We start from the raw sequence: 24,415 nt of genomic DNA on the forward strand, positions 1-24,415 counted from the left end.
TCTAAGTCCATGCCTCATTCTTTACTATGCCCACTCCCCAGGTGGAGTGGTCGCCAAGACCCATCCGTGCTTCTGACTCACAAGACGTGTGTCTCTATCCGCCACCCCTACAGCTGAGAAGCAGCCTGGCCAGGGCTAGGGCGGGCGTGGGGAGGACAGGGGGAGGCTGTGCTGGTCAGCTGGTCAGGCTGGGGGGCCGAGGAGGCAGGGGCAGCGAGGGTGTAGGAGAGGGCCCGTGCCCGAGGGATGGAGTGCGGGCTCGCTGTAGGATCGGAGGCTGATGAGGGGGAGGGCGGAGGTTCAGGACGCGCTCAGGTTTGCTACTGGACAGCAGTAGCATGTCGAGGAGGAGCATGTGGGACAGGTGGGATGTCAGGTATCTGTGGAGCATCCAGGTGGCGTGGGCCAGAAGCTTGACAGACAAGTCTGGCTGGAGCTGGTGCTGGTGCTGGTGCTGGCGTTGGTGCTGGAGCTGGCGCTGGCGTTGGTGCTGGAGCTGGTGCTGGGGCTGGGGCTGGAGCTGGAGCTGGGGCTGGTGGTGCTGGGGCTGGAGCTGGTGCTGGGGCTGGGGCTGGAGCTGGAGCTGGGGCTGGTGGTGCTGGGGCTGGAGCTGGAGCTGGAGCTGGTGCTGGTGCTGGTGCTGGTGCTGGAGCTGGAGCTGGTGCTGGTGCTGGTGCTGGAGCTGGTGCTGGAGCTGGTGCTGGAGCTGGGGCTGGAGCTGGAGCTGGAGCTGGGGCTGGAGCTGGGGCTGGGGCTGGGGCTGGAGCTGGAGCTGGAGCTGGAGCTGGAGCTGGAGCCAGAGATGTTGGAGCCGTGGGCTGGTGCGATTCCTCAGGCAGGATGTGCAGAGCAGGGCTTCTCACCTGTTTTTAAGGCCACACGCTGTCAGTTAAAATAACTGTTGAGTTTTACTTTCCGTGGTTTGTATCACAAACACAAAAATGAGATAGTAACCAACACTGAGTAGTTATATATACAAATACTGTGTTTTTAAAAAAAATACATATTTTTATAGATTTCAGAGAGGCAGGTAGAGGGAGCGAGAGATAGAAACATGAATGGTGAGAGAGGGTCATTGATCGGCTGCCTCCTGCACACCCCACACTGGGGATCGAGCCCACAACCCGGGCCTGTGCCCTGACTGTGACCAGGAATCGGACCATGGCCTCCTGGTTCATAGGTAAACGCTCAACCACTGAGCCACGCCGGCGGGTCATCCTATGCTACTGATTGTGCCTGTTTTGTTCTCTGCCATCCCCTCACTGCCTGGCTCCTGTCTGCTACTGATGGGCTCTAAACAAACACTGGTAGAGGGAAGGAGGGAAGGAGGGAAGGAGGGAAGGAGGGAAGGAGGGAAGGAGGGAAGGAGGGAAGGAGGGAAGGAGGGAAGGAGGGAAGAGGGAAGGAGGGAAGGAGGGAAGGAGGGAAGGAGGGAAGAGGGAAGGAGGGAAGGAGGGAAGAGGGAAGAGGGAAGGAGGGAAGAGGGAAGGAGGGAAGGAGGGAAGAGGGAAGGAGGGAAGGAGGGAAGAGGGAAGGAGGGAAGGAGGGAAGAGGGAAGAGGGAAGGAGGGAAGGAGGGAAGGAGGGAAGGAGGGAAGGAGGGAAGAGGGAAGGAGGGAAGGAGGGAAGGAGGGAAGGAGGGAAGGAGGGAAGGAGGGAAGGAGGGAAGAGGGAAGGAGGGAAGGAGGGAAGAGGGAAGAGGGAAGGAGGGAAGAGGGAAGGAGGGAAGGAGGGAAGAGGGAAGGAGGGAAGGAGGGAAGAGGGAAGGAGGGAAGGAGGGAAGAGGGAAGGAGGGAAGGAGGGAAGGAGGGAAGGAGGGAAGAGGGAAGGAGGGAAGGAGGGAAGAGGGAAGAGGGAAGGAGGGAAGAGGGAAGGAGGGAAGGAGGGAAGGAGGGAAGGAGGGAAGGAGGGAAGAGGGAAGGAGGGAAGGAGGGAAGAGGGAAGGAGGGAAGGAGAGAAGGAGGGAAGGAGGGAAGGAGGGAAGGAGGGAAGGAGGGAAGGAAGGAAGGATGGGGGATGGAAGCAAGGAAGGGGGATTGCTTTCTCCCTGTGGGCCTGAGCCTGTGGCCAACAAAGCCCCGAGCTTCGTCTTTTCTGTGTAAAGATGAACTTGGAAGCCACCCAACCCTCTTCTGCACCCCCATGTCCTCAGCAAGACTCTCACCCCCGACTGGCCACACGAGTGTCCTCGGGGAGCAGACGCGGGTGGAGGAGCCCTTGTGCGCAGCAGAGGAGACAGGGTGGCGCTGCTCTCCTGAGTGCCCGTGGGCGGGGCAGTGGGCACAGCAGCTCCATAAAGGCTCCCTGGCCAGAGCCCTGGGGCAGAGCGCCTCTCCCCCTTCACCCCCTGAAGGGCCCAGGATGGCGCTGGCCCTGTGGATCTTCGGCCTGCTGGCCTCCGCCTGCCTGGTGTCAGCCAACATCTTTGGTGAGTTCCCCACCCGAGGCCATGGAGCAGCAGGAGGAGGCCAGAGCCCCTCAGCCAGCCAGGCTCTGCCCCAGGGCCTTTGCACATCCTTGGTCTCATTAATCCCTGCAGTGTCCCCAGGTCACTTATTTGCTTTTTCCTTTCTAGATGAAGAGACAGGGGTTCTGAGAGGAGGTCTCAACTGTCTAAGGTCACTTAGCTCATGATTGGTGCCCAGGAGATGGGAAACGCCATCTTCCTAATCTAATTCTAACTCCCCGCACCCCACGCTGTTAGCGAATTTTGTAAAAATGTATTTTTATGATTTCAGAGAGGAAGGGAGAGGGAGACAGAGATAGAAACAGCAGTAGTGAGAGAGAATCATGGATCGGCTGCCTCCTGCACACCCCACACAGTGGATTGAGCTCGCAACCCGGGCAGGTGCCCTGACCAGGAATGGAACCATAACCTCCTGGTTCATAGGCTGATGCTCAGCCCCTGAGCCACGCCGGCCGAGCCGCCGTTAGCAAGCTTTCGACAGGGACAGCGTTTTATTTCTTAGCTGTCTCGAGGGCCAGGTCATCAGGTGTGGGGCAGTCAGCAGGGAGTGTGAAACCTACCCGTGGGGGGCATGCACCTGCGTCCTGGGCGAGGCTCCGCCACTTCCTGTGTGACTCTGGGTGCGTCTAGGCTCCCGTTTCCTCGCCGGAAAGGAAGAGGTGGCACTTGCCTCCTGATGCGATTTCCGAGTGAGGCCTTGCATGTTTCATGTGTCTCAATGCAAACAAGACACGCGAGACTCATCCACTAATTCCTATTTCTACTCTGTGCCCGGGGTGCTCTGTCTGCAGGGAGGCCTTGATAATTCGACGGCACCCCCTCGCTGGTGTTCCGCCAAACCTGACCCCGGCTGGGGGGTGGGGGGGAGAGTGCAGTCCACGGTTTGCCCTGAACCCTTCTCTCGGCAGCTCTGTGGCCCTGAGCAGGTCCCTTTCCCCGCCCGGCCTTAGTGTCACATGGACAGAATGGAGATTCCACCCCCTCCGCCCCTCCCAGGTTTATGTTGAGAATTAAATGAGCTCCTGTCATACTTGGAAAAGTGTGATCAGTTGAAAAATTGTGGGTTGGGACCTCATGGTTGGTGGTGATGCCAGAAATAAGACCCTGTGCCTACGGGACCTGTCCTGGTTCCGGAGTCCAGGCCACGCGCTGACGCGCCCCTCTCCGCAGAGTACCAGGTGGACGCCCAGCCGCTCCGTCCCTGCGAGCTGCAGAGGGCCAGGGCCTTCGGGGAGCGAGCTGACCACGTGCCCCAGTGCGCCGAGGACGGCAGCTTCCAGTAAGGGCTCCCTCCCTCCGCCGCGTGGACGCGCAGGGTCCAGAGGGCCTTAAAAACCACCTCCTCCTCCTCCTGGGGCTAGAGCATGGGTGACGAGGCTGCAGGGGTCAGCGAGCCAGGAGAGGAGAACTTGCCTTCCCATCACCCCCCGACCCCCGCTCCCTACTCACCCCCACTCCCTCTCTCCCTCATCACACTCATCACAGCCGGGGAGATGGGAGGCCGAGGGAAGGGAGCTGGGTGCGGCTTCGGGAGCCCTCATGTGTCCATGCCGGTGTCTCCCGCCTCAGGACCGTCCAGTGCCGGAGTGACGGCCGCTCCTGCTGGTGTGTGGGCGCCGACGGCAGGGAGGTGGCTGGCAGCAGGCAGCCCGGGCGGCCCGTGGCGTGTAAGTGTGCAAGGGGGTGACGGGGTGTCCGATGGGAAGGGGGGGCCTGGCTAGGGCCACACACACCTGGGAAAGAGCTCTGGGCGTGGCAGGTGACCAGGCCCGTGTCCCTCTGGGCTGCTGGTGCTCCTGGCGTGAGGCCTCCTGTGCATCATGTGGGACCATCAAAGCACTGGGTGAGCAAGTGGGTGCGGAGTCCCCCTGTGCCAGGGCCTGGGCCTGGGACCCGCTGTGCACAGACATTCCAGGCTGTGACCCCGAGAGCAGCTCGGGCAGCCCAAACGCGCCTCACTGAGTGTTTCTGAGATTTGAGGCTCGGGGAACAGCTTCCCTGTTAAAATAGCGACTACGATGAGAACTCAAATTAACAGCCCCCGTTGGGGCATGACTGAGTTAAGCCTAAAACAAAGATCAGCTTAAGCTGGCCACATTTAGTTAGTTCGTTAGCTAGTCCTCGCCCAAGGATATTTTTCCGTTAATTTTTAGAGAGAGTAGAAGGAAGGGGGAGAGACAGAGAGAAACATCGATGTGAGAGCGACACATCGATGGGTTGCCTCCCGCACATCAAGGGATCAGGGCTGGGGATTGAGCCTGCGACCCAGGTACGTGCCCTTGACCGGAACTGAACCCACAGCCCTTCATCTGGTGGGCTGATGCTTTATCCACTGAGCCAAAACAGCTAGGGGTTTGTTTTTTCTTCTTTAAATTTAATTAAACAGTCTTTTGAGGTCATCTTTAAACGGTGAGATTGAGTCTAGGACCAGCGATCCTGTCGGGGAGGAGAGCTGGGACTCGGGCGCTGGCCTTTCGGGGCCGGCCCGCTGGCTGGGGAGCAGGCTGGCTCCTGACACTCCCTGGATGGCACTGGCCAGGCCCCACGCCCCACGCCCCACGGGAACCTAGGATCAGCCTCACGGGGGTGTGAGGGTTAACACACGTGTACAACCCCCGGCGCACAGGGATGGTCGGTAGGGGCAGGCATCGTTCTGTCACTCCTCCTCCTCTCGCTGAGGAAGGCACACGGACTTTCTGATAAGTCTATCGATGAGGAGAGGGAGGCACAGAGTGGGAAGCGGCTGCCCCCAGGCTGCACAGCAAGCACGCGGGGCGATTCAGACGGAGACAAGCCCTGTCCACAGCCAGGCCTGTACCCCATCCACACCCACCTCTGCAGCACCAGGCGGCGGGGTGTCCGGGAGACCGACGGGCAGGGGGCAGCCTGCCCTTCCCGGCCTCGGCCGCAGGATGCTGGAAGGAATCCCGGGACAGAGGTGGACACGCTGGTCCTGAGCCTGCCCCCAGCACGCTGAGCATCCACGGCCTGTGCCACCTCTGGGAGGCCGGGAAGTCTGGGCTGAGACCTGACGCTGGCCTCGCCCACAGGCCTGTCCTTCTGCCAGCTGCACCGGCAGCAGGTCTTGCTGAGCGGCTACCTCAACGGCACGGCCGCCTCCTCCCTCCCTCAGTGCCAGGGTTCGGGGGAGTACGCGCCGGTGCAGTGTGACGTGCGGCGGGAGCAGTGCTGGTGTGTGGACACGGAGGGCATGGAGGTGTACGGGACCCGCCAGCGGGGCAGGCCCACGAGATGTAAGTCCCCAGGCTCCCCGGGGAGGGGGTGTGCTCTCCCCACGGGACAAGGGCAGAGGGCCCGGCCCTCGGTGCAGAGATGAAAGCATTTAGGGACGCTCTTACGACTTCTTATTTTTATAAAATGTCTAATGGCCTTTATTTATTATTATCTTTTAAAATCTTTATTGTTGAAAGTATTACATATGCCTCCTCTCCCTCCACTCCTATTGACCTTTTCTAGCCTGCCCTGCCCATGCCCCAGGCCTTCACCACCCGATTGTCTGAGTCCGTGGGCTCTGCATGTAAGCATCCAAGGTTTTCGGTTGATCACTTCCCACCCAAACACCTCCGCCACCTTCCCTCTGAGGTTCGAGTCTGTTCCACGCTTATAATTTTATTTTGTTAAAATATGTTTTTATTGATGTGTATAGAGAGAAGAAGGGAGAGGGTTAGAGAGACAGAAACAACGATGAGAGAGCAACATCATCGGCTGCCTCCTGCACATCCCCCACGGGGATCGAGCCGCAACCTGGGCACGGGCCCTGACTGGGGGTGGAACCAGCCACCTCTTGGTTCCTAGGTTGATGCTCAACCGCGGAGCCCACCAGCCGGGCCCTGCTGATTCTGTCTAAGGCAGCGGTTCTCAACCTGTGGGTCGCGACCCCTTTGGCGGTCGAACGACCCTTTCACAGGGGTCGCCTAAGACCATCCTGCATATCAGATATTTACATGACGATTCATCACAGTAGCAACATGACAGCTATGAAGTAGCAACGAAAATAATTTTATGGTTGGGTCACAACATGAGGAACTGTATTTAAAGGGCCAGAAGGTTGAGAACCGCTGGTCTAATGTTTCACGTGGTGGTGGGGGATCAGTACCCCCTGGCGGGTGCTCAGGAGCATCGGGGGATCTCGGTGACCTGGGTCCCTGTCTGGGTCTCAGCTGGCACGTGGGTGCGTGACTCTGGGCCTGTGGACTGCAGAGGCACATGCACCTGCTCATACAGGAGACATGAGCATTTCTCCTTGGAAACGTCTAGGTCCCAGGAGCTGTGAGATCAGGAACCGCCGCCTTCTGCACGGAGTGGGGGACAAGTCGCCCCCGCAGTGTTCTTCGGACGGCGGGTTTCTGCCCGTGCAGTGCAAGTTTGTCAACACCACGGACATGATGGTCTTCAACCTGGTCCACGGTTACAACAGGTAAGGGGAGCCGGCCTCGGGCGCGCCCGTCGCTCACCTGGTTGCCGGTGCTGCGCGGTGTCGTGCACTCGGCCTGGTGGGAATCAGAGAGGCAGGCCGGGGTTCCTGCGCTGTGGAAGGACATCTGAAGGGCGGCCGCATTGTGACAAAGCAAGCTGGCAGCCGCTATGCCAATTAAAACGCATGAACCCTTGGGCCCAGCCAGCCCGCGGGAGTAAAAACACCAGAAGGTGAGGACACAGGTACTAGGAGGTCTCCTGCATCTGTTTCCATCGGAGCAGAAACCTGGGAACAAAGTGACTGAGCCCCCCGCGGTCCCCACCGTAAATGTTTATGCGGCGTTGAGCAGAACGCATCGGAACTGCGCCAGCTCAAGGGTTGAGGGTTCTGCAGAGTAGCATGCGCACGCTACAAGGTACAGGGTACGGATTGCAGGGTAGGACTTAGTTTTTATTTATTTATTTATATTTATTTTTTTTATTGATTTCAGAGATGAAGGGGGAGAGAGAGAGAGAGAGAGAGAGAGAGAGAGAGAGATAGAAACATCAATGAAGAGAGAATCATTGACCGGCTGCCTCCTGCACACCCCCTACTGGGGATGGAGCCCGCAACCCGGTCGTGCGCCCTGACCTGGAACCGAACTGTGCCGTCCTGGTTCATAGGTCCACGCTCCACCGCTGAGTCGCTGACCAGGCTGATTCAGTTCCTTTCATGGGCACCTCTGCATGGATGGTTTTCCTGTGGCTGTGGAGCACCGGGCGGCACAGGGCGTGATGTGAATGGGCGCGAGCTGGGTGGAGACACAGGCACGGCGGGCCGGCTCCCGTGGGGAGGGATCAGCAGCCACGGCAGACGGTGCTGTGAGAAGCACGGGCATGGTCATGCCTATGCTTTTCTGTGAATTGTCTATGCATGTGCTTACAAGTAAGTTTAAAGACGTAAATAGCCAACCTCAAAAGGGAGGCGCAGGGTGGCTCTCGGCCAAGTCATCAGATCACCTGCCCATTCTTGTGAAGGCCCCGGCGGGGGGGGGGGGGGGGGAGGAGGGCCGAGGGGGGAGAGTTGGGCCGTTCTGAATGCCGCCAACCCTCCTTATCCGAAGCTTTGCTTTCTGAGGTCTCAGTTACTCGAGGTCCGCCCTGGCCAGTTTGGCTCAGTGGGTAGAGTGTGGGCCCATGGACTGAAGGGTCCTGGGTTCGATTCTGGGCAAGGGCACATACCTCGGTGGCAGGCTCCATGGGGAGGCAACCAATCAATGTGTCTCTCTCACATGGATGTTTCTCTCTGTCTCTCCCCCTCCCTTCCACTCTCTAAAAATCAATGGGAAAATATCCTCAGGGGAGGATTAACACAAAACAAAACAATAACTCTCGGTCCACCACAGTCCAAAAAATATGAAATGCGGAATTCCAGAAGTCAACAATTCACACGTTGCAAATTGCAGGGCGCTCTGGGTCACGTGAGGAAGTCTCGCAGTCCACTCGGACGTGACTCAGCCCTGCGTCCAGCGTCGCCGCGCCGTTGCTGCTCTGCCCGCGGGCACCTAGGAGCCACATTGGCTATCAGATCGATACCCTGTCGTGGTGTCCTGGTGGCTGGTGGCAAGTCACCCCGATTTTATTTATTAACGGTCCCAAAGCGTAAGAGCAGTGATGCTGGCGGTCCAGGCCCGCCCCGGAGAGGTCGGCAAGGGCTCCCTTGAAGGAGAAGGTGACCGCAGTGTATCGGTACAGTTGTCCCACTTCATTACTCGCTGCTTTCTGTGCCTGCTTCAGCATTTAAACTTTATCACAGGTGTGTCTGTGTAGGAAAAAGCAGTCTAAATGGTATAGAGATAGGGTTTGCCACTCTGTGGTTTCAGGCATCCCCTGGAGGTCTTGGGACGTAGCCCCCAGCGATCAGGGGGGACTAGAGTAAAAATAACAGCATATTAGGCTGAGAATACTGGTGGGAATTCTCTTGGAGGAGCGAGCCTCTATGTGGCTGTCCTCCAAACACCCCGTTTCTTTCCCTGTGTGAGAGGGGGGGCCTCGGGCTGTGCTGTGGTGGGAGCTGCCCCACGGGCTGGGCTTGTGGGAGCTGCAGGGTAATTGAAGAACTGGGGAGTTTTAAGTTGAACCCTCAAGTTTCTGTTCGTGTAGGTAAAAATAGCTGAACACCAGCAGTTTCACTTGTTCAACCTGACATGCGAAATTCCGAGTTCCTGATTCTGAGGCACAAGGTGGGGGGGGCTGTGTGCGTTCTCCCGCGGCACCGGGAAACGGCCCGGAAACGCTGCTTTTGGACGGAGCACGCACCCTCCGGGGCTCCCGGTGTTCGCGCTGCCTGCCCCATCCGCCTGCAATGCCTGCCTGGCCCCGTAGCATTTGTCCTGGTGACCCTCCTTCGGACTCTGACAGTGTTTGGCAAAGTGACCTAGTCCCTCACCCTCTCGGAGCCTCAGTCTCCCCATCTGTAAAATGGGGACAGCTCCCTGCTTCCTCGGGCGCGGCGAAGACCCCATGAAGCCTCGTCTGTGAAACCACTGGGAAACTATACATATGATGCCTTTCTAGGGAATTAATAGTGTATAAGCCAACTTCAGCAAATGTAGATTAGGTTCCCACCCCCACGCAGGCCCAGGGAGTGGCCTGCCTGTGCGCATGTAAGCATCTCCACAGAGTCTGATTTAGTGATGCTCATTGGTGCAAACCAGTGCGTGCTCAGTTCAAGTTCAAGTGGGTGCTTGCCTCACACAGGGAATTGACATCCTTCAGCCCGCTTTAATCCTTACAAGGAAAATCGGACGGATGTTCATGGTCTCTAGCGTACACATGAGGAATTGAAACACCAGAGGTTCAGGAACTCCCTCTAAGAAGCACGGCCAGTCTGGCTTCTTTTACTCTCCCACACAACCTCGATCCATCTATTTCCCCTACAGGGCGTGGCATAGAGCCTGGCACACAGTAGGCTTACAATGTAGGTTTACACTCCCTGCATCCGAGAACTTCGCTGGTGCCACTTTGAGGCGCAATTCACAGCTCCTTCCACAAGAGGGCAGTCGAGTTAAATGCAAAAGTTCAGGACTAAGCAGCCATTGTTTAAGACAAACAAAACAAAACGTACTCCTGAAATGGGATCCGTTCTTTTTTGTAAGCAAGCATGTAGTCTCAGAGTGCGTTTGATTTAGGAAGGTCATGGGAAGGGTCAGGTAGTTGGTTACTGGAAGCCCAGCCATATTCAGGAATTTTCTGATAAGCCGCCCTGGGCCCAGCGACTCCCCAGGGCTCAGTGGCAGGAGCCAGGGAGGCCACATGGAAAGTCTAGACTTGGCACCCAGGGTTGCCAGATAAAAAAGCACAGATGGCCAGTTATACCTCAATTCAGATAAGCAGGGGGCGCTTTCTGCCGTATAAATATGCTCCTCCCCACTATTGCACCACGGATTTTGAGCCTGGGGTGGCGGGTGGGAATATCTTAATAACCATTGTAGTTGGACTTAGAAAAAAATGGACTGGGATTGGGGCAAAGCAGAGTGGGTGCTGGGAGGCGACTCTGGGAGTTTGGGGGCTCGGGGACTGGACCAGGAGAGCGGGGATGACTTGGGCTAGAGGGGCTGACAGAGAGGAGGGTGGAGAGACGCAGCGTGTTTGGAGGAGTGTTTACTAGGTGAAAGCCACAGGACTTGGTGGAGGAAGAGAGAGGGAGGGCGAGGGCGAGGGCCAGTGCAGGGTGAGTTTGGCTTTTCTTTGGGGTGGCAGAGAAGGGTGGGGGATCCGTGAGAGGGAGGTGAACGCGTGGCCGAGGCCCTGGGGCCCTGGGTGGGATGAAGATGGCTCAAAGACCCTGCCAGTGACACTGGCAGAAGCAGCCAATAGTGACGATGATTGTGCTGCAGGAGGAGTCCCACATTCACAGATGGTGGTACCGGTTCTGACATCGGGTTGCCTATCCAATCGGATTTCAGGAGAAGGAACTCAGGGAAGATTCAGAGCTTGCACTTACTTGAACTTACATTCGGACACGAATGCAGAGCAGGCAGGGCGCCCTCAGGACCCTGCCCTGTCGCAGTGGCAGCTCTCCATCCGATGCGCTGCCGTTGTTGAACAAGCCTTAGCAGTGGACGAGGGTCCGTGGCCCCTGGTCGTGGCCGGGTGACCTTGAACCGATCCTTCTTTACTCTGAATCCCAATATCCTCGCGTATGAGCAAGTTGATGTATTTGACGTTTTGCAGATCATTTTTTACAGAGCAGTGGCTGAATGAACGCAAGTCATGCTTATGCTACGAAAAGCCCTTTGAGAATGGAATCGTCCCAGGTTCCAAAGAATGAGCTTTTATTATACACCTCCAGCTGGGCAAAGTGAGCGTTCAGTTTCTATTAAGCATAACTCACGAACTGTAGCAGTCTTTTGTTTCTAACTTCTATGATGTCTATAACACACGCACAATCACAGACCGACAACATGGAACAAATCCATAATTCTGTAGCACTTTCCTAGGCTTTTTTTGCATATTCCTATCCATTCAAATTACCGTCCAGGCTGCGAGCAGATTCTGCACAATACATCGCCTCCCAGGCCTGGCTCGTTTCCATGCCCATCCCAGCGGGTGTATGTACAGGCCACTGCGCACTCTACCCTTTTCACGCGATGTTACGTACACATCCATTGAGGGGGTTGACTCCGATTTACTCGTCATTTTCCGATCCCCGGGCACGGATGTGGCTTCAGTAGATTGCTAGGCTGAAGCCACAGCTGCAGGCTCTGGGTGCTGACGGTTTAGGGATAGATTCCCAGGCACAGGTGGAAGCACATCAGACTCGGGCCTCGGGGACCCGCTCCCTGGGATGTACGACGAACCCCTCAGCATTGCCTAGCAGCAAGCCCTCCGGTTGCTAAGTCACTGACTATGGGAGGGACCCCTGCCTGTGGCTTTGCATCACCGGCGTCTCAGATGACGTCCCGGTGGGAACGCAGCCAGTTAGCCCCGTAGCAGTCGCCAGGTCAGACGTGAGTTACGTACGCTTTTCCTCAGCCTTCGGAAAGGGTCGTCTTGCCCTCGTGAGTGATGTCAGATTGATTTTGCGTTTTTGCAAACTGCGGGCCTGGGAAATGGCCTGCTCAGGAACTTCCTGTGGGGGGATCTGGCTCCCTGACAAGCTCTCGACAGACCCTGAAGGCCTGAGGCTGTTTGATCTCCCAGATGATGTCATCGCCCTGTGCCACATGTGTGCACGGCAGCTGGGCCTTGTGCCTCTAGAGTTATGTTCTAGGAGGGGACGCGTTCAGGCCACGTGCGTTACCTGTGTTCCGCCCGATGCTGCGAGACACGGGCTCGGGTGTAAATCGGTCGAGTGCCACGAGTGAGGAAGACGGCCAGTGGGTAGAGGACAGCTAGGCACAGCTCAGGCCGGTAACACCGATTTAGGAAAGACACACACTCCCGCAGGAAGCCCGGAGCCCATGGCACGAGATGAATGATCAGAGGCGCCTTTTCCCGCATCTGTTCGCCATGCGTTGCCTTTTAAGAAACGGTGACCGTCCATGTCCTGCCCCTTCAGGTTTCCAGATGCTTTCCTGACGTTCAGCGCCTTCCGGAGGAGGTTCCCGGAGGTGTCCGGGTACTGTTACTGCGCCGACAGTCAAGGGCGGGAACTGGCTGAGACAGGTGAGCGCGCCTCAGGCCATCCCAGGGGCGGGTGGCATCGCCAGGCCCGAGGCCTCCACCTCCTTACCGGCAGAGCGGAGGGAGCCGTGCGGCCTGCGCCCCGGCCAGGCTGCCCTGTGTCCGAGGGGCACGGCTAGCAAGCCTTCCGGCATGGTGCTCTGAGCACGCTGCTCTGGCCCGCGGGGCCCGTTGTGGGCACGGGAGAGGCGCCCCCTCCTGGCAGAGGCAGCTCTGCGCGGGGCCAGTGGAGGAGCAGATGGGCTGCCCTCTCCTCTCTCGCATCAGGCTCCTTGGGTGTGAGCAGCCTGCACAGTGGTACCCACAGCCCTGGCTTAGGAACCAGTAAGGGCTGGTTCAGGTCTGGTGCCCACTTGATGCCGATGAAGGCTCTAGTCTGGTCCTCTTTTTTTTTTTTAAATCCTCACCCGGATTTTAGAGAGAATGGAAGGGAGAGAGAGGAGGGGGAGAAAGAAACACCCATCCATTGGTTGCCTCCCGCATGGGCCTGACCGGGCAGGCCAAGGATCGGGCCTGTAACTCAAGGAATGCGCCCTTGACCGGGAATCGAACTTGCGACCCTTCGGTCTGCAGGCGACTCTCTAACCACTGAGCGACCGGCCAGGGCAGCTCAGGTCCTCTTCCTACCCATGTACGTGGCGAGATCAGGACCCCTTCTGGGAAGGAAGCTGCACCTTGACACTGTCTCTGCTCAGGTCTGGAGCTGCTGCTCGATGACATTTACGACACCGTTTTCGCCGGCCTGGCCCTCGCGCCCACCTTCACGGACACCACCCTGTACCGGATCCTGCAGAGACGCTTCCTCGCCCTTCAGCTCGTCCTTTCTGGCAGGTTCCGATGTGAGTCACCAGCAGGCGACAGATGCCCCCGCTGCTGCTGGAAGGGAAGCTCTGGGGTCTGAAAGTGGCTGCGGTCTCCCTGGCTGCAGTTTCTGTGGCTGAGGTCTCCGTGGCTGTGGTCCCTGTGGCCTAGGTCTCTGTGGCTGTGGTCCCTGTGGCTGCAATTTCTGTGGCTGTGCTCCCTGTTGCTGTGGTCCCTGTGGCTGAGGCCTCCATGGCTATGGCCCCTGTGGCTGCAGTCCCTGTGGCTGAGGTCTCCGTGGCTATAGTCCCTGTGGCTGAGGTCCCCGTGGCTGCAGTTTCTGTGGCCGAGGTCTCTGTGGCTGCAGTCCCTGTGGCTGAGGTCTCCGTGGCTGTGGTCTCCGTGGCTGTAGTCACATGGCTGTTCCTGCAGAGTATGGGAGGTGTGAATGTCACCAGCAAGCAGAATGCGTGCTGTGCGCCCACCAGGGGCTGTTGCCTGTCTTCTCTCCCCCGTGGATTTCCTCCAGGCCCCACAAAGTGTGAAGTGGAGCGGTTCACAGCGACCGACTTCGGTCACGCCTACGTCCCGAGCTGCCACCGAAACGGGGACTTCGAGGCGGCGCAGTGCCAGAGGGGAGGCCCGTGCTGGTGTGCGGATGCCCAGGGCAAGGAGGTCCCGGGGACTCGGCGGCAGGACGCGGCGCTGCCTTGCGGTGGGTCTCCCATCGAGGGTGCCCTGTTGGGGTCTCCTCGGGTCCTACTACTTCATTTCTCCAGACCACCCGCTCCAGGACGTAACCGAGACACTGGAATTCGAATTTACACTAACTCTTCTAAACATGATTGCGGTCATCCTAGGGTATTCAGATAGAATGACCGGCCACGCACGGTGTTGCCTGAGTTGATCACTATTTAATGAGTAATTTCGAAGGAAGGTCAAGAAACCTAGAAGAAGGTGTGCGAAGTGGGTTTGCCAAGCGTGCATCGTTCTATTACATTACAGGACCGATCATCTCTCCTACGACATCGCATAATAGTACATATTGCAGCGTAGAAAAATGTTTATTGTAGGGAATACTAACAGCACTTAAATAGGCTTTTTATCCTCAAAGAGACTATATGCTAGCCAGCCGAGACGAGGCTACCCACAGAGAAGAATTAGGCGGCCGCACGAAGAGCAGATAATGAAGCGCTCAGTCCACGCAGGGTTCCAGCACGAGTGTGCCGGAAACCGGCTGCATTAAAAATAGGAATTGGTTGGTGTACCTGCCGCCTAGGGCTGCTGCCCCCATTGACCACACACTGGGGGGCTTAAACAACAGACACTTACTCTCTCTCAGTCCTGGAGGCTGGAAGGCGGAGACCCAGGGGTCGGCAGGGCTGCGCTCTCGCTAACGGTGCCCAGGAAGCATCCTTCCTGCCCGTCCTCGTGAGGCCTCAGCCCCAGCCGGCTGCGCTCTCCCAGTCTCTGCCCTCGCGTGGCTTCTTCCTGTGTGTCTGTCCATCTCATCACGTGTCCTTCTGGGCAGGAGACCAGCCATTGATGCAGGGCCCTCTCTAATCCTGTGGGACTTCATCTCAACTAATCACATCCCCAACACCCTCTCTCCCCACGAGATCAAGTTCCACGGCTCCAGGTGGACGTGAATGAGGGGCGAGGGAGGAGGGAGACGTTCCAGCCCAGGATGCTGGTGCATGTGTGCGGCGGGTTTTCGGAAAGTGGGCCGATGCCTAGAGACTTCCCTCAGCGGGGGGTCGCCCGCCAGGGAGGGCCAGGAGAGGAAGGCGTGTCCGCTGCAAAACTCGTTCCCCAAAGGGGCCTCCCTGGACGCGGCTCGGAGCGAAAGCTAAAAATAAAAGGACGGAGGGGAAAAGGGGTAGGCGTCCTGGGCTGAATGTTCTGACATTGTGCTAGCGGGGGGCTCCGAGGGGCTGCCCAGGGGCTGGTGATGCTAACCCCGTTTCCTCTGCTCGCCCCGTGCAGCTGGCGCCGGGTCCTGCTCCTCCGAGAGGCGGCGGGCCCTGTCCAGGCTCCGCTTCTGGCCCTCGGGCGACCTCAGCCTGCAGGGCTCCTTCGTGACCCCCCGGAGAGGAGCCGGAGGGGCCCTGCCCTGCCTGCCCGCCATCAAGCAGCTCTTTGTGGACTCGGGGATCCTCCGCTCCCTCATCGAGGGGCAGAACCCACCGTTTCCCGCCGCAGGGAGTCTCCTCCCAGAAGCCGTCCGAGGGCTTTTCCCCTCCCGCGAGCTGGCTCGTCTTGCCCTTCAGTTTACCGCCAACCCAAAGCGCCTGCAGCAGAACCTCTTTGGGGGGAGATTTTTGGCGAACGTCGGCCAGTTTAACTTGTCGGGAGCCCTTGGCACAAGAGGCAGCTTTAACTTCAGTCAGTTTTTCCAGCGACTCGGCCTCCCAGGCTTCCAGGGCGGAGGAGGACTTGTCAATCAAGCCAAACTCCTCTCTGCGGGACTGGATTCGAATCCTGCTGTGGAAACGCCCGGACCCGCGAAGGAAGGCAGGGCTATGAATAAGACAATTGTGGGCAGCTTTGGCTTTGAGGTCAATGTGCAAGAGAACCAAAATGCCCTGAAATCCCTCGCTTCTCTCCTGGACCTTCCGGAATTCCTTCTGTTCCTGCAGCACGCGGTGTCCGTGCCGGAAGACATAGCCAGGGACTTGGGTGACGTGATGGGAATGGTGCTCAACTCCCAGGGCTGTGAGCTGACACCCGGCGGCCTTTTTGTCCCGTCATGCACGGCGGAAGGAAGCTACGAGGATGTCCAGTGCTTGGCCGGAGAGTGCTGGTGTGTGGACTCCCAGGGCACAGAACTGCCCAGCTCCAGGGTGAGAGGTGGACGGCCACGGTGCCCCACGGAGTGTGAGAAGCAAAGGGCTCGGAGGCTAAGCCTCGTGGGCAGCCAGCCCGCAGGCTCCAGTCTGTCCGTGCCTTCCTGTACCCGCCAGGGGCACTTCTTACCCGTTCAGTGCTTCGACTCTGAATGCTACTGTGTGGACGAGGAGGGTCAGGCCATTCCTGGAACTCAAAGTGCACCGGGGCGACCCCAGCAGTGTAAGTCCGTCGGGTGTTCCGTCTATAGTCTCCGGTTCTCTCTGGGGGCCCTGACACAGTGCATTGCAGAAAAAGGAATGCAGTCACAGCGAAGCCTCACACTCTGTTAGAGGCCAAATTTCCTGGTTAATTTAAAAATTGCCCAGAAAACTCTGTTTGTTGTTGTTTAAATATATATTTTTACTGATTTGGGAGAAGGAGAGAGAGATAGGAGCATCAATGTTGAGAGAGAATCACGGATAGGCTGCCTCCTGCACACCCCACATTGGGGATCAAGCCCACAACCCAGACATGTGTCCTGACCGGGAATCGAACTGTGATCTCCTGGTTCATAAGATTGATGCTCAACCACTGAGCCCCGCCGGCCGGGCCAGAAAACTCTGGATAACATTAACCAATTAAATGAATAGGGAGACTTCCTTGGCCTTAAGGAATTGCCCCATAGCTGTCTCCAGTGTTGACAACAGCTGGTCTCCACAGTCCCCGAGCAGTGATGGGGGTGCTCTCTGTCCACAGGTGGTGGGACCTGTGGCCGTGTAAGGGCTCAGACGGAGTCTGGACACTTAAGGGCTCTGCCTTGGTCTCCTGTGCTGACCAGGCTCCTTCGCCTGACACTGTGCTCCTTTTCCTCCCCAGGCCCCACACCCTGTCAGCTGCGGGCCGAGCGCGCCTTCCTCGGGGCCGCGAGGACCCTGGTCTCCAGCTCCAGCTTGCCGCCCGCTCTCTCCAGCATCTACATCCCGCAGTGCAGCGCCCGCGGGCAGTGGCGTCCCGTGCAGTGTGACGGGCCCCCCGAGCAGGCCTTCGAGTGGTACGAACGGTGGAAGGCCCGGGACAGCAGTGGCCGGGAGCCGACGGTGGCCGAACTGCTCACGAAGGTCCTGAGCTACAGAGACGCAGCCTCCGGCAGCTTCCGTCGCTTCCTGCAAAGTCTGTACGAGGCCGGCCAGCAGGGCGTCTTCCCCGGGCTGGCCAGGTACTCCTCCCTCGGCGAGGTCCCACCGGCCGTGCTGGACGGGAACCGGACCCGGCCCGGGGGCAACGTCCTCCTGGAGCCCTACCTCTTCTGGCAGATCCTACGCGGCCAGCTCCGCCGGTACCCAGGGCCCTACTCGGACTTCAGCGCCCCGCTGGCGCACTTGGACCTGCGGACCTGCTGGTGTGTGGACGAAGCCGGTCAAGAACGGGAGGGCACCCGGACCGAGCCAGGCGAGGCCCCCGCATGTGAGTTCAACCCTGGGAGGAACTGAATTTGTACTTTTAAAAAAATATATATTTTTTAATTGATTTTAGAGAGAGAAAGGGAGAGGGAGAGAACGACAGAAACATCAATGATGAGAAAGAATTATTGACTGGCTGCCTCCTGCAAGCCCAGCACTGGGGATCAGCCTGCGACCCAGGCATGTGCCCTTGACTGGAATCAAACCCAGGACCCTTTAGTCCTCAGGCCAACGCTCTACCCACTGAGCCAAACAGGCTAGGGCCAACCAACTCCTCTTATGATGGACTTGTTACTTGCAAGGACACTGCTGGGTGCTCGGGACCTCAGCAGGTGCTTCTGCCTTCCAGCGCTTTTAATGGGCTTGAGGGAGTGAATGAGAGGACCGATAGGAGAGCTGCTGGCCGAGGCCTGTAGGTCCAGGCCGACGACAGGGCCCTGGGAGAGAGCTGCCTGCCGTGTGTGTGTGAGGCACAAGCAGAACAAGGCGGAGTCAGTGTCAAACCCAAAGGCCTTTTGCCCGATGGACCTACCAGCAGCAGCTGGAGGCAACGCCCAGGCAGTGTCATCGCTGCTATTGTCCAAGCAGAATCTCCAGCCAGCCTTGCTGCTGGTACAGGTAGTTCTAGCCGCTCAAGTCCAATCCAGTCTCTCCGGTCCCTGAGGCAACGCTCAGCATCGCCCAGACCTTCCTGGGGAGCGTGAAAAGCCGAATATTGGATGTCGGCCGAAGTTAGGCTTGTAGAAGGTTTGGTAACAGAGATGTGGACGAGAGCTGCCCTGCCTGGGCATTCACATGTCAAGTTCTAGAGAAAGGCCAACCCTCGAAGTCAACACGTCACTGTCGGCTGCGGCTTAGGTTAAATGAGCTGGTCTGAGGGCCTGCGCCTAGTCCATAGCCTGGAGGGGAGCAGACACCAGCGATGATTCACCTCCATCCATAGTGGGTCCCCCATCAATGCTGAGCGAATGAGATTGTGGAGACAAAACGGAAAGAACATTCCAGGTTGTGGAAGGAGCTGGTGGGAAGGAAACAGCTGAGGCATCCATGTGTGTGCGTGCACGTGTGTGTGCACACTGCAGAGGGGTCAAGGGAGCCAGAGGTGGGGCACACCCACCTGCAGTGTCTTCATTCCCCAGGTCCCGGCTCCTGCGCCGACGCTCAGCTGCGTGCTCTGCAGTTCATCGCAGACTCGGAGGAGGTGGTCTTGGCTTCCAACAGCTCCTGGTTCCCTCTGGGGGAGAGTTTGCTGGCGGCCACAGGAATCCGGCTGAGCAACGAGGAGCTCGGCCTGCCCCCCGGCTCCCCACCCCGGGAGGCCTTCTCCCAGCAGTTTCTGCGCGGCAGCGAGGACGCCCTTCGCCTGGCAGCGCAGTCCAGTGAGTGGCGCGCTATGGTTTCTTGTTCCATCTCTTGGGGGAGCAGGAGCTGGAGTGGGCTTTGCGGCCTCGGTTTCCCCAGGCCAGTGGGTTCCTGGGAAAGGAGAGGCGGTGGTTGTGAGGTGCCCTTCCAAGCCAGATGTGCATACTCTCCAAGATGCTCCCACACCCTCCAGCGCCACCGGCAGGCCCCGTGAAGCCAAGCGCTCTTGCTAAAGGTGAGGGGCTCCAGCCCCCATACTCAGGCTCCCCTCCTAGCCGGCTCCAAGTCCCCTCCGTTTCTAAGAATCTAGGAGCACCCCACGGGGGAAGGAGAGGCACCCTCATCACTGAAACATTACCGGTGTCGGCTCCTTCCCCTATGAGCCCCTCAGACCCTGCCGGTGACCTGCCTGTGACCTGCCTGTGACCGAGAAAGAAGCTCAGAGCATCCGTAGTGCTCTCGCCCCTGGCAACAGCTCAGGGTTCCCAGACACTCCCCCTGCCTGGTCAGGCACGTGCTGTGCTCGGTGGACAGCTAAGTCTTGCATCTGACCCCCCAGCAGTTCTGTGAGAATGGCGCTGCAGTCACCATCTGCGATGTTCTCAAATGCGGAGTCCGAGGTTAAGCCACAGGCCCAGGCTCCCCCGTGAATAACTAGCAGAGCCTGGATGTGTAGCAGCGGGTCTGGCCCTGCGCCTCTTGCCCCGCCAGCCGGTCCCCAGGCAGCCCTGTCTCATCCTAGAGCCCCTGTTCGCCCTCCACCCCCTGCAGCCAGCTTGGTGGGGTCCCCTGCCCCCCCCCCCCCCGCTCTCTCACTGACTCCACGCCATCCTCAGTGGGACAAAAGGTTCCCGTCTCCAAGCCTCTCCTAAGCCCCCATCTCTGGTCATATTACTCAGCTGACGCCCCGTCTGGGGTTTTCTGGTCTTGGGTCACACACAGCAAAGTGGTCACCCCGACACTATCCGAGTCTCTGAGGGAGACAGAGCGCACCCACTCCTGCCTGCCCAGCCTGGGCTGCCTGCTGCCTCCGTTCTCCTGACCCCACAGGAGGCGAGAACCTCCCATGGTCCATCTGTTTCCTGCTCCCCCGCCCCTGCCCTCTCCTTTGGAGGACCAGGCACAGGTCTCCTCTTATTCTTCCTTCGATCATGGGCCTGGCACACTGCCTGGCAGATGGCAGGAGCCCCGTTAGTGCAGGTTCACCATCCTTCCTGCTTCTGCCCACTCCTCCTTCCTCTTCGGTCCCCTCCCGCCCCCAAGCCCTGCACTTCCTTTCTCTGTTCCTCAGAGGTGGAGGCGCGAGGACTTCTGCTTTGGCCAAGAAACCAGTCGTTTAGCGTTTAGCGTTTTGTGGCCTGGGATCTGACGCAATGAGAGTGGAGGAGTGGGACTTCGCCCGGAGCTGGGACCACTCTGGGCAGGGAGGGAAGTGGAGGCAGGGGCTCGGAAGCTGTTGGTTCCTTGAATGGCGATGATGCCATTTTCTCCCGAAGCTGGGCTAAGGGGGATCCCCTCCACGCAGCGCACCCTCTGCATCTTCGTTCTCGTGTCTGGTGCTCAGACAGAGGAAGTGTCCCCGGGAAGGGGCAGGGCTGCTCATTCCCCTGAATCCCTCCGGATGAGGAGAGGCGGCTGGCCTGCTGCAGAGGGGAGGGAGCTCCGTGTGTGTGTGTGTGTGTGTGTGTGTGTGCAGACCTCCAGGTCCTGAAGAGTGAGGCTGGGAGAACCAGGACAAGGAGGGATGGAGGGCCGCAGAGCAGTGTCCTCAGTGAAGGGCAGTAGGAGGAAAGGTCCACAGCTGTGCCTGGCATGAGCTGGGTGCTGAAGCTCTTTTGATATAAATATCACACTTGCCCTGTCAAGTATTAGACCCATTTCGCAGATGGGGACACTGAGGCTCAGAGAGGTTGGCAAGTGGCTCATGATCACACAGCCATGAGGTGCCGGCCAGGAATGAGGCAGAAGCTTAGGAGACTCCTGGGTCCCGTCCGCTGCACCAGAGCGGTCCCGGTCTCCCAGTGGGTTCCGACCATGGGGGGTGGTGTCCTGAGGACTGTTAGGTTCTGCTCGGGGAGCCATGGCCCATCTCTGAAGGTGGCGAGTCAGGAGAAGGTCCTCCCCCCATGTGAGGCCGGTCTCTGCTCCTGGGGCTGCACTTGCCCTGGCTGGCGGCTGTTCTCTTCCCTCTTTACCTCCCTTCCCCCCCTCCCTCTCTCATGCATGCATTTCCTTCTTTTTCACTCACCAAGTTTTTGAGTGCCTACTATGAGGGAGGCACTGCTCCACGTACAAAATAAACTTGAGTCCTTGCACGGAAGGGGGTACATTCTACCTTGAGAGAGACAGACCTGCACCCAATGACAAGCACAGTGCCTGGTGCCCTGGCGGGGTGCTGTGGGAGCCAGCAGGCAGGGGCAGGAAGGCTGAGCTTGGGGCGGCTCGATGGGCAGGGCGGCCATCTGCAGGTCACGGAAGTGGAATACCATGACCTCTCTTCCAGGGCTGAGTGAGGGTTCAGTCCACGAAAGCATGCACGGAGGTTGTGCCTGGGCCACCGCACATGTGAAATCAATGTATCTGTTACCGCTGTTTTCTCATGACAGAAGACACTTCATTGACCTGACTGACATTACACGCACGTTATTGCAGGAGCATTGCAGACTCCTTCAAACTTCAGCCTGTGTTTTTGTTTTCAAATATTTTTATTCATTTTTGGAGACGGAAGAAGGGAGAGGGCGAGAGGGGGAGATACATCGATGTGAGAGCAGAACATCGATCGATGGCTTCCTGCATGCCCTCTTCCGGGGATTGAGCCTGCAACCCGGGCCTGTGCCCTGACTGGGGATCAAACTGGTGACCTTTTGGTTCATGAGACGATGCCCAACCAACTGAGTCACACTAGCCAGGGCCTGCATTTTTATTTTTTAAATTAAAAAGAAATTTTTTTAATTGATTTCAGAGAGGAAAGGAGAGAGAGAGACATACACACACACACACATCAATGACGAGAGAGAGTCATTAATTGGCTGCCTCTTGCATGCCTCCACTGGGGATTGAGCTTGCAACCTGGGCATGTGCCCGGACCGGGAATTGAACCGTGACCTCTTGGTTTAGAGGTCAACCCTCAACCACTGAGCCACACCAGTCGGGCCTGCATTTTTATTGCATTTTTATTTGTAAAGAACAGTCTGGCGAGTGCCTCCCCCTGTTGGAGGCGCCCCTGTCTCGTTTTGGGTGGGCGTGTATGTCACGTGGATAAGGAGGCCTCCTGTGTTGGAACAGGGACGTATGCCCCTTCTCGGTGGCAGCGCCCATGCTGCGGGCGTTTCCAGGCGGGGCCTCACCCTCTGCGCCCCCCCCAACCCCCCCGCAGCCTTCGACTTCTATCAGAGTCGCCGCTCTTCCCCTGCTGCCTCCTCCGGAGCGTCCCGCCTGCGGTCCAGCCCCTACGTGCCCCAGTGTGACGCGTTTGGAAATTGGGAGCCCGTGCAGTGCCACGCGGGGACCGGTGAGGGGGATGGGCCCCCGTGGGAGGCCGAGGGGCACCCCCCTTTTCATTTAGTGGGAAGAGCCCCCCTGGGGGCAGGTGAGCAGGACTCCCGGGCCCTCTTTCCCTGGCCTCCGGTGGACTCACCCATAAAATGGGAGTGGTGACTCTGCCAGCCAGAGAGCCAGGGGGGTTAGGGTGCTAAGGCCCGTGTGGTGAGCGAGGTCGGGCAGGGGGACCGGTGGGGGACCCTCTGGCGCCATCAGCAGCGTAAAGATGGATGGTTGTTGGTGAGACACCCGCAGGCGAGCCCTGTGCGCCTCCTGAGCGCTGGCCGTGGTCTCTCCCAGGGAACTGCTGGTGTGTGGATGGGAAGGGACAGTACGTGCCGGCCTCGCTGACTGCCCGCTCCTCCCAGGCCCCCCAGTGTAAGTGGAGCCCACGGATCCCCCTGCCTGACCCTGGTGGTGGGCACTCAGGGCCCCAATCAGGGGAGTTCCGAGGGCCGGCCCCCGAGGGCAGCCAGCCCGCGGTTTCCCAAGTCCCCGCCTGCGTCTGGAAGACTCTCACAGGCCTCGGCCCTGCCTAGTTTCCCAGGTGGAGAGGGGCAGGGAGAGGCCGGGGCCCTGGGCTCCCCCACACCCTCCCTGTGCAGTGTCACCTCCTTCCATGGTTTCAACAGCCACCTCCCGTCTGTTCTGCAGCCCAGCCTCTCCCCAGTTTCTGACCCGGGAAATCAGCCGCCCACTTTCCACCTCGACCATGCTGTCTCCGCCTGGGCCTTTGTCCCTGAGCCCCAGCCTGCTCCTCGGCCGGCCGAGACTCCAGCTCTCTGTGCCGGCCTCCCTCCCCCAGACCCTGGCCCTGACATCGGCCGGCCTGGGCCTGGGCTCTCTGCTCGCCCTCCTTGGGCCCACGCAGCCTGTAAAGAGCCTTTCTCTCCCCGCAGGCCCCTCCGCCTGTGAGAGAGCGCGAGCCAGCGGGCTGCTCTCCAGCTGGAAACAGGCCGGGTCCCAGGGAGACCCTTCCCCCGACGACCTCTTCATCCCAACCTGCCTGGAGGTGAGGCTCCGTGAGTTGGGGAGGCCGAGGAGGAGCAGGCCTTCTCTGCAGACCGGGGGTGGCTTTCCTAGTGTTCAATGCATTTGTATGTGTGTTTTTTTTTTTTTTTTTAAATATATTTTATTGATTTTTTACAGAGAGGAAGAAGGGAGAGAGATAGAGAGTTAGAAACATCGATGAGAGAGAAACATCGATCAGCTGCCTCCTGCACATCTCCTACTGGGGATATGCTTGCAACCCAGGTACATGCCCTTGCCCGGAATCAAACCTGGGACCTTTCAGTCCACAGGCCGACGCTCTATCCACTGAGCCAAACCGGTTTCAGCGTATGTGTGTTTTTAATGTTGTTTTTTAAAATTGATTTTTAGAGAGGGAGATAGAAACATCAATGATGAGAGGGAATTATTGATCGGCTGCCTCCTGCATGCTCCCCACTGGGGGATCGAGCCCACAACCCGGGCATGTGCCCTGACCGGGAATCGAACCTTGATCCCTTAATTCCTGGGTTGACGCTCAACAACTGAGTCATATCAGTCAGGAAATACATTTATTTTTGTTTAAAACTTGTAGGGAGTTCTAGATCTGCATTGTTGCTAGAGTCCTGGCCGAGTCTGGCTGGGTGACCTTGGGCCATTTACCCACCTTCTCTAGGCCTTAGTTTTATTTTGTTTTGTTTTGTTTGTTTTTTATCATAGGACTGGACCACGTTTTTATCCTACCCGGTGCTAGGCTGTTTTGAGGGCCCAAGGAAATATCACTCATGAAAACTCTTTAAAAGTCACTTACACGTGTCTGTGCTTTTCCTAAAGGCACCGGGGCAAAGTCGTTTTGCAAAGTCGTT

General features: G+C 58.3%; 1 protein-coding gene across 1 annotated transcript in view; it reads left to right on the forward strand.

Annotated features, from left to right (window-relative positions):
• Positions 1-2,360: 2,360 nt before the first annotated feature.
• TG (thyroglobulin) overlaps positions 2,361-24,415 on the forward strand; it is a 153,734-nt gene continuing 131,679 nt past the window's right edge. Inside the window, exons 1-14 of the mRNA XM_059672358.1 lie at positions 2,361-2,427; positions 3,637-3,745; positions 4,036-4,133; positions 5,517-5,720; positions 6,745-6,904; positions 12,446-12,552; positions 13,266-13,409; positions 13,901-14,086; positions 15,358-16,440; positions 17,077-17,664; positions 18,800-19,039; positions 22,399-22,533; positions 22,863-22,940; positions 23,462-23,574. Coding sequence (XP_059528341.1) covers positions 2,361-2,427; positions 3,637-3,745; positions 4,036-4,133; positions 5,517-5,720; positions 6,745-6,904; positions 12,446-12,552; positions 13,266-13,409; positions 13,901-14,086; positions 15,358-16,440; positions 17,077-17,664; positions 18,800-19,039; positions 22,399-22,533; positions 22,863-22,940; positions 23,462-23,574 — 3,312 coding nt within the window. The remainder of the gene's footprint in view (positions 2,428-3,636; positions 3,746-4,035; positions 4,134-5,516; positions 5,721-6,744; positions 6,905-12,445; positions 12,553-13,265; positions 13,410-13,900; positions 14,087-15,357; positions 16,441-17,076; positions 17,665-18,799; positions 19,040-22,398; positions 22,534-22,862; positions 22,941-23,461; positions 23,575-24,415) is intronic.

This window comes from Myotis daubentonii, chromosome 17, assembly GCF_963259705.1.
Source record: "Myotis daubentonii chromosome 17, mMyoDau2.1, whole genome shotgun sequence".
Lineage (NCBI taxonomy): Eukaryota > Metazoa > Chordata > Mammalia > Chiroptera > Vespertilionidae > Myotis > Myotis daubentonii.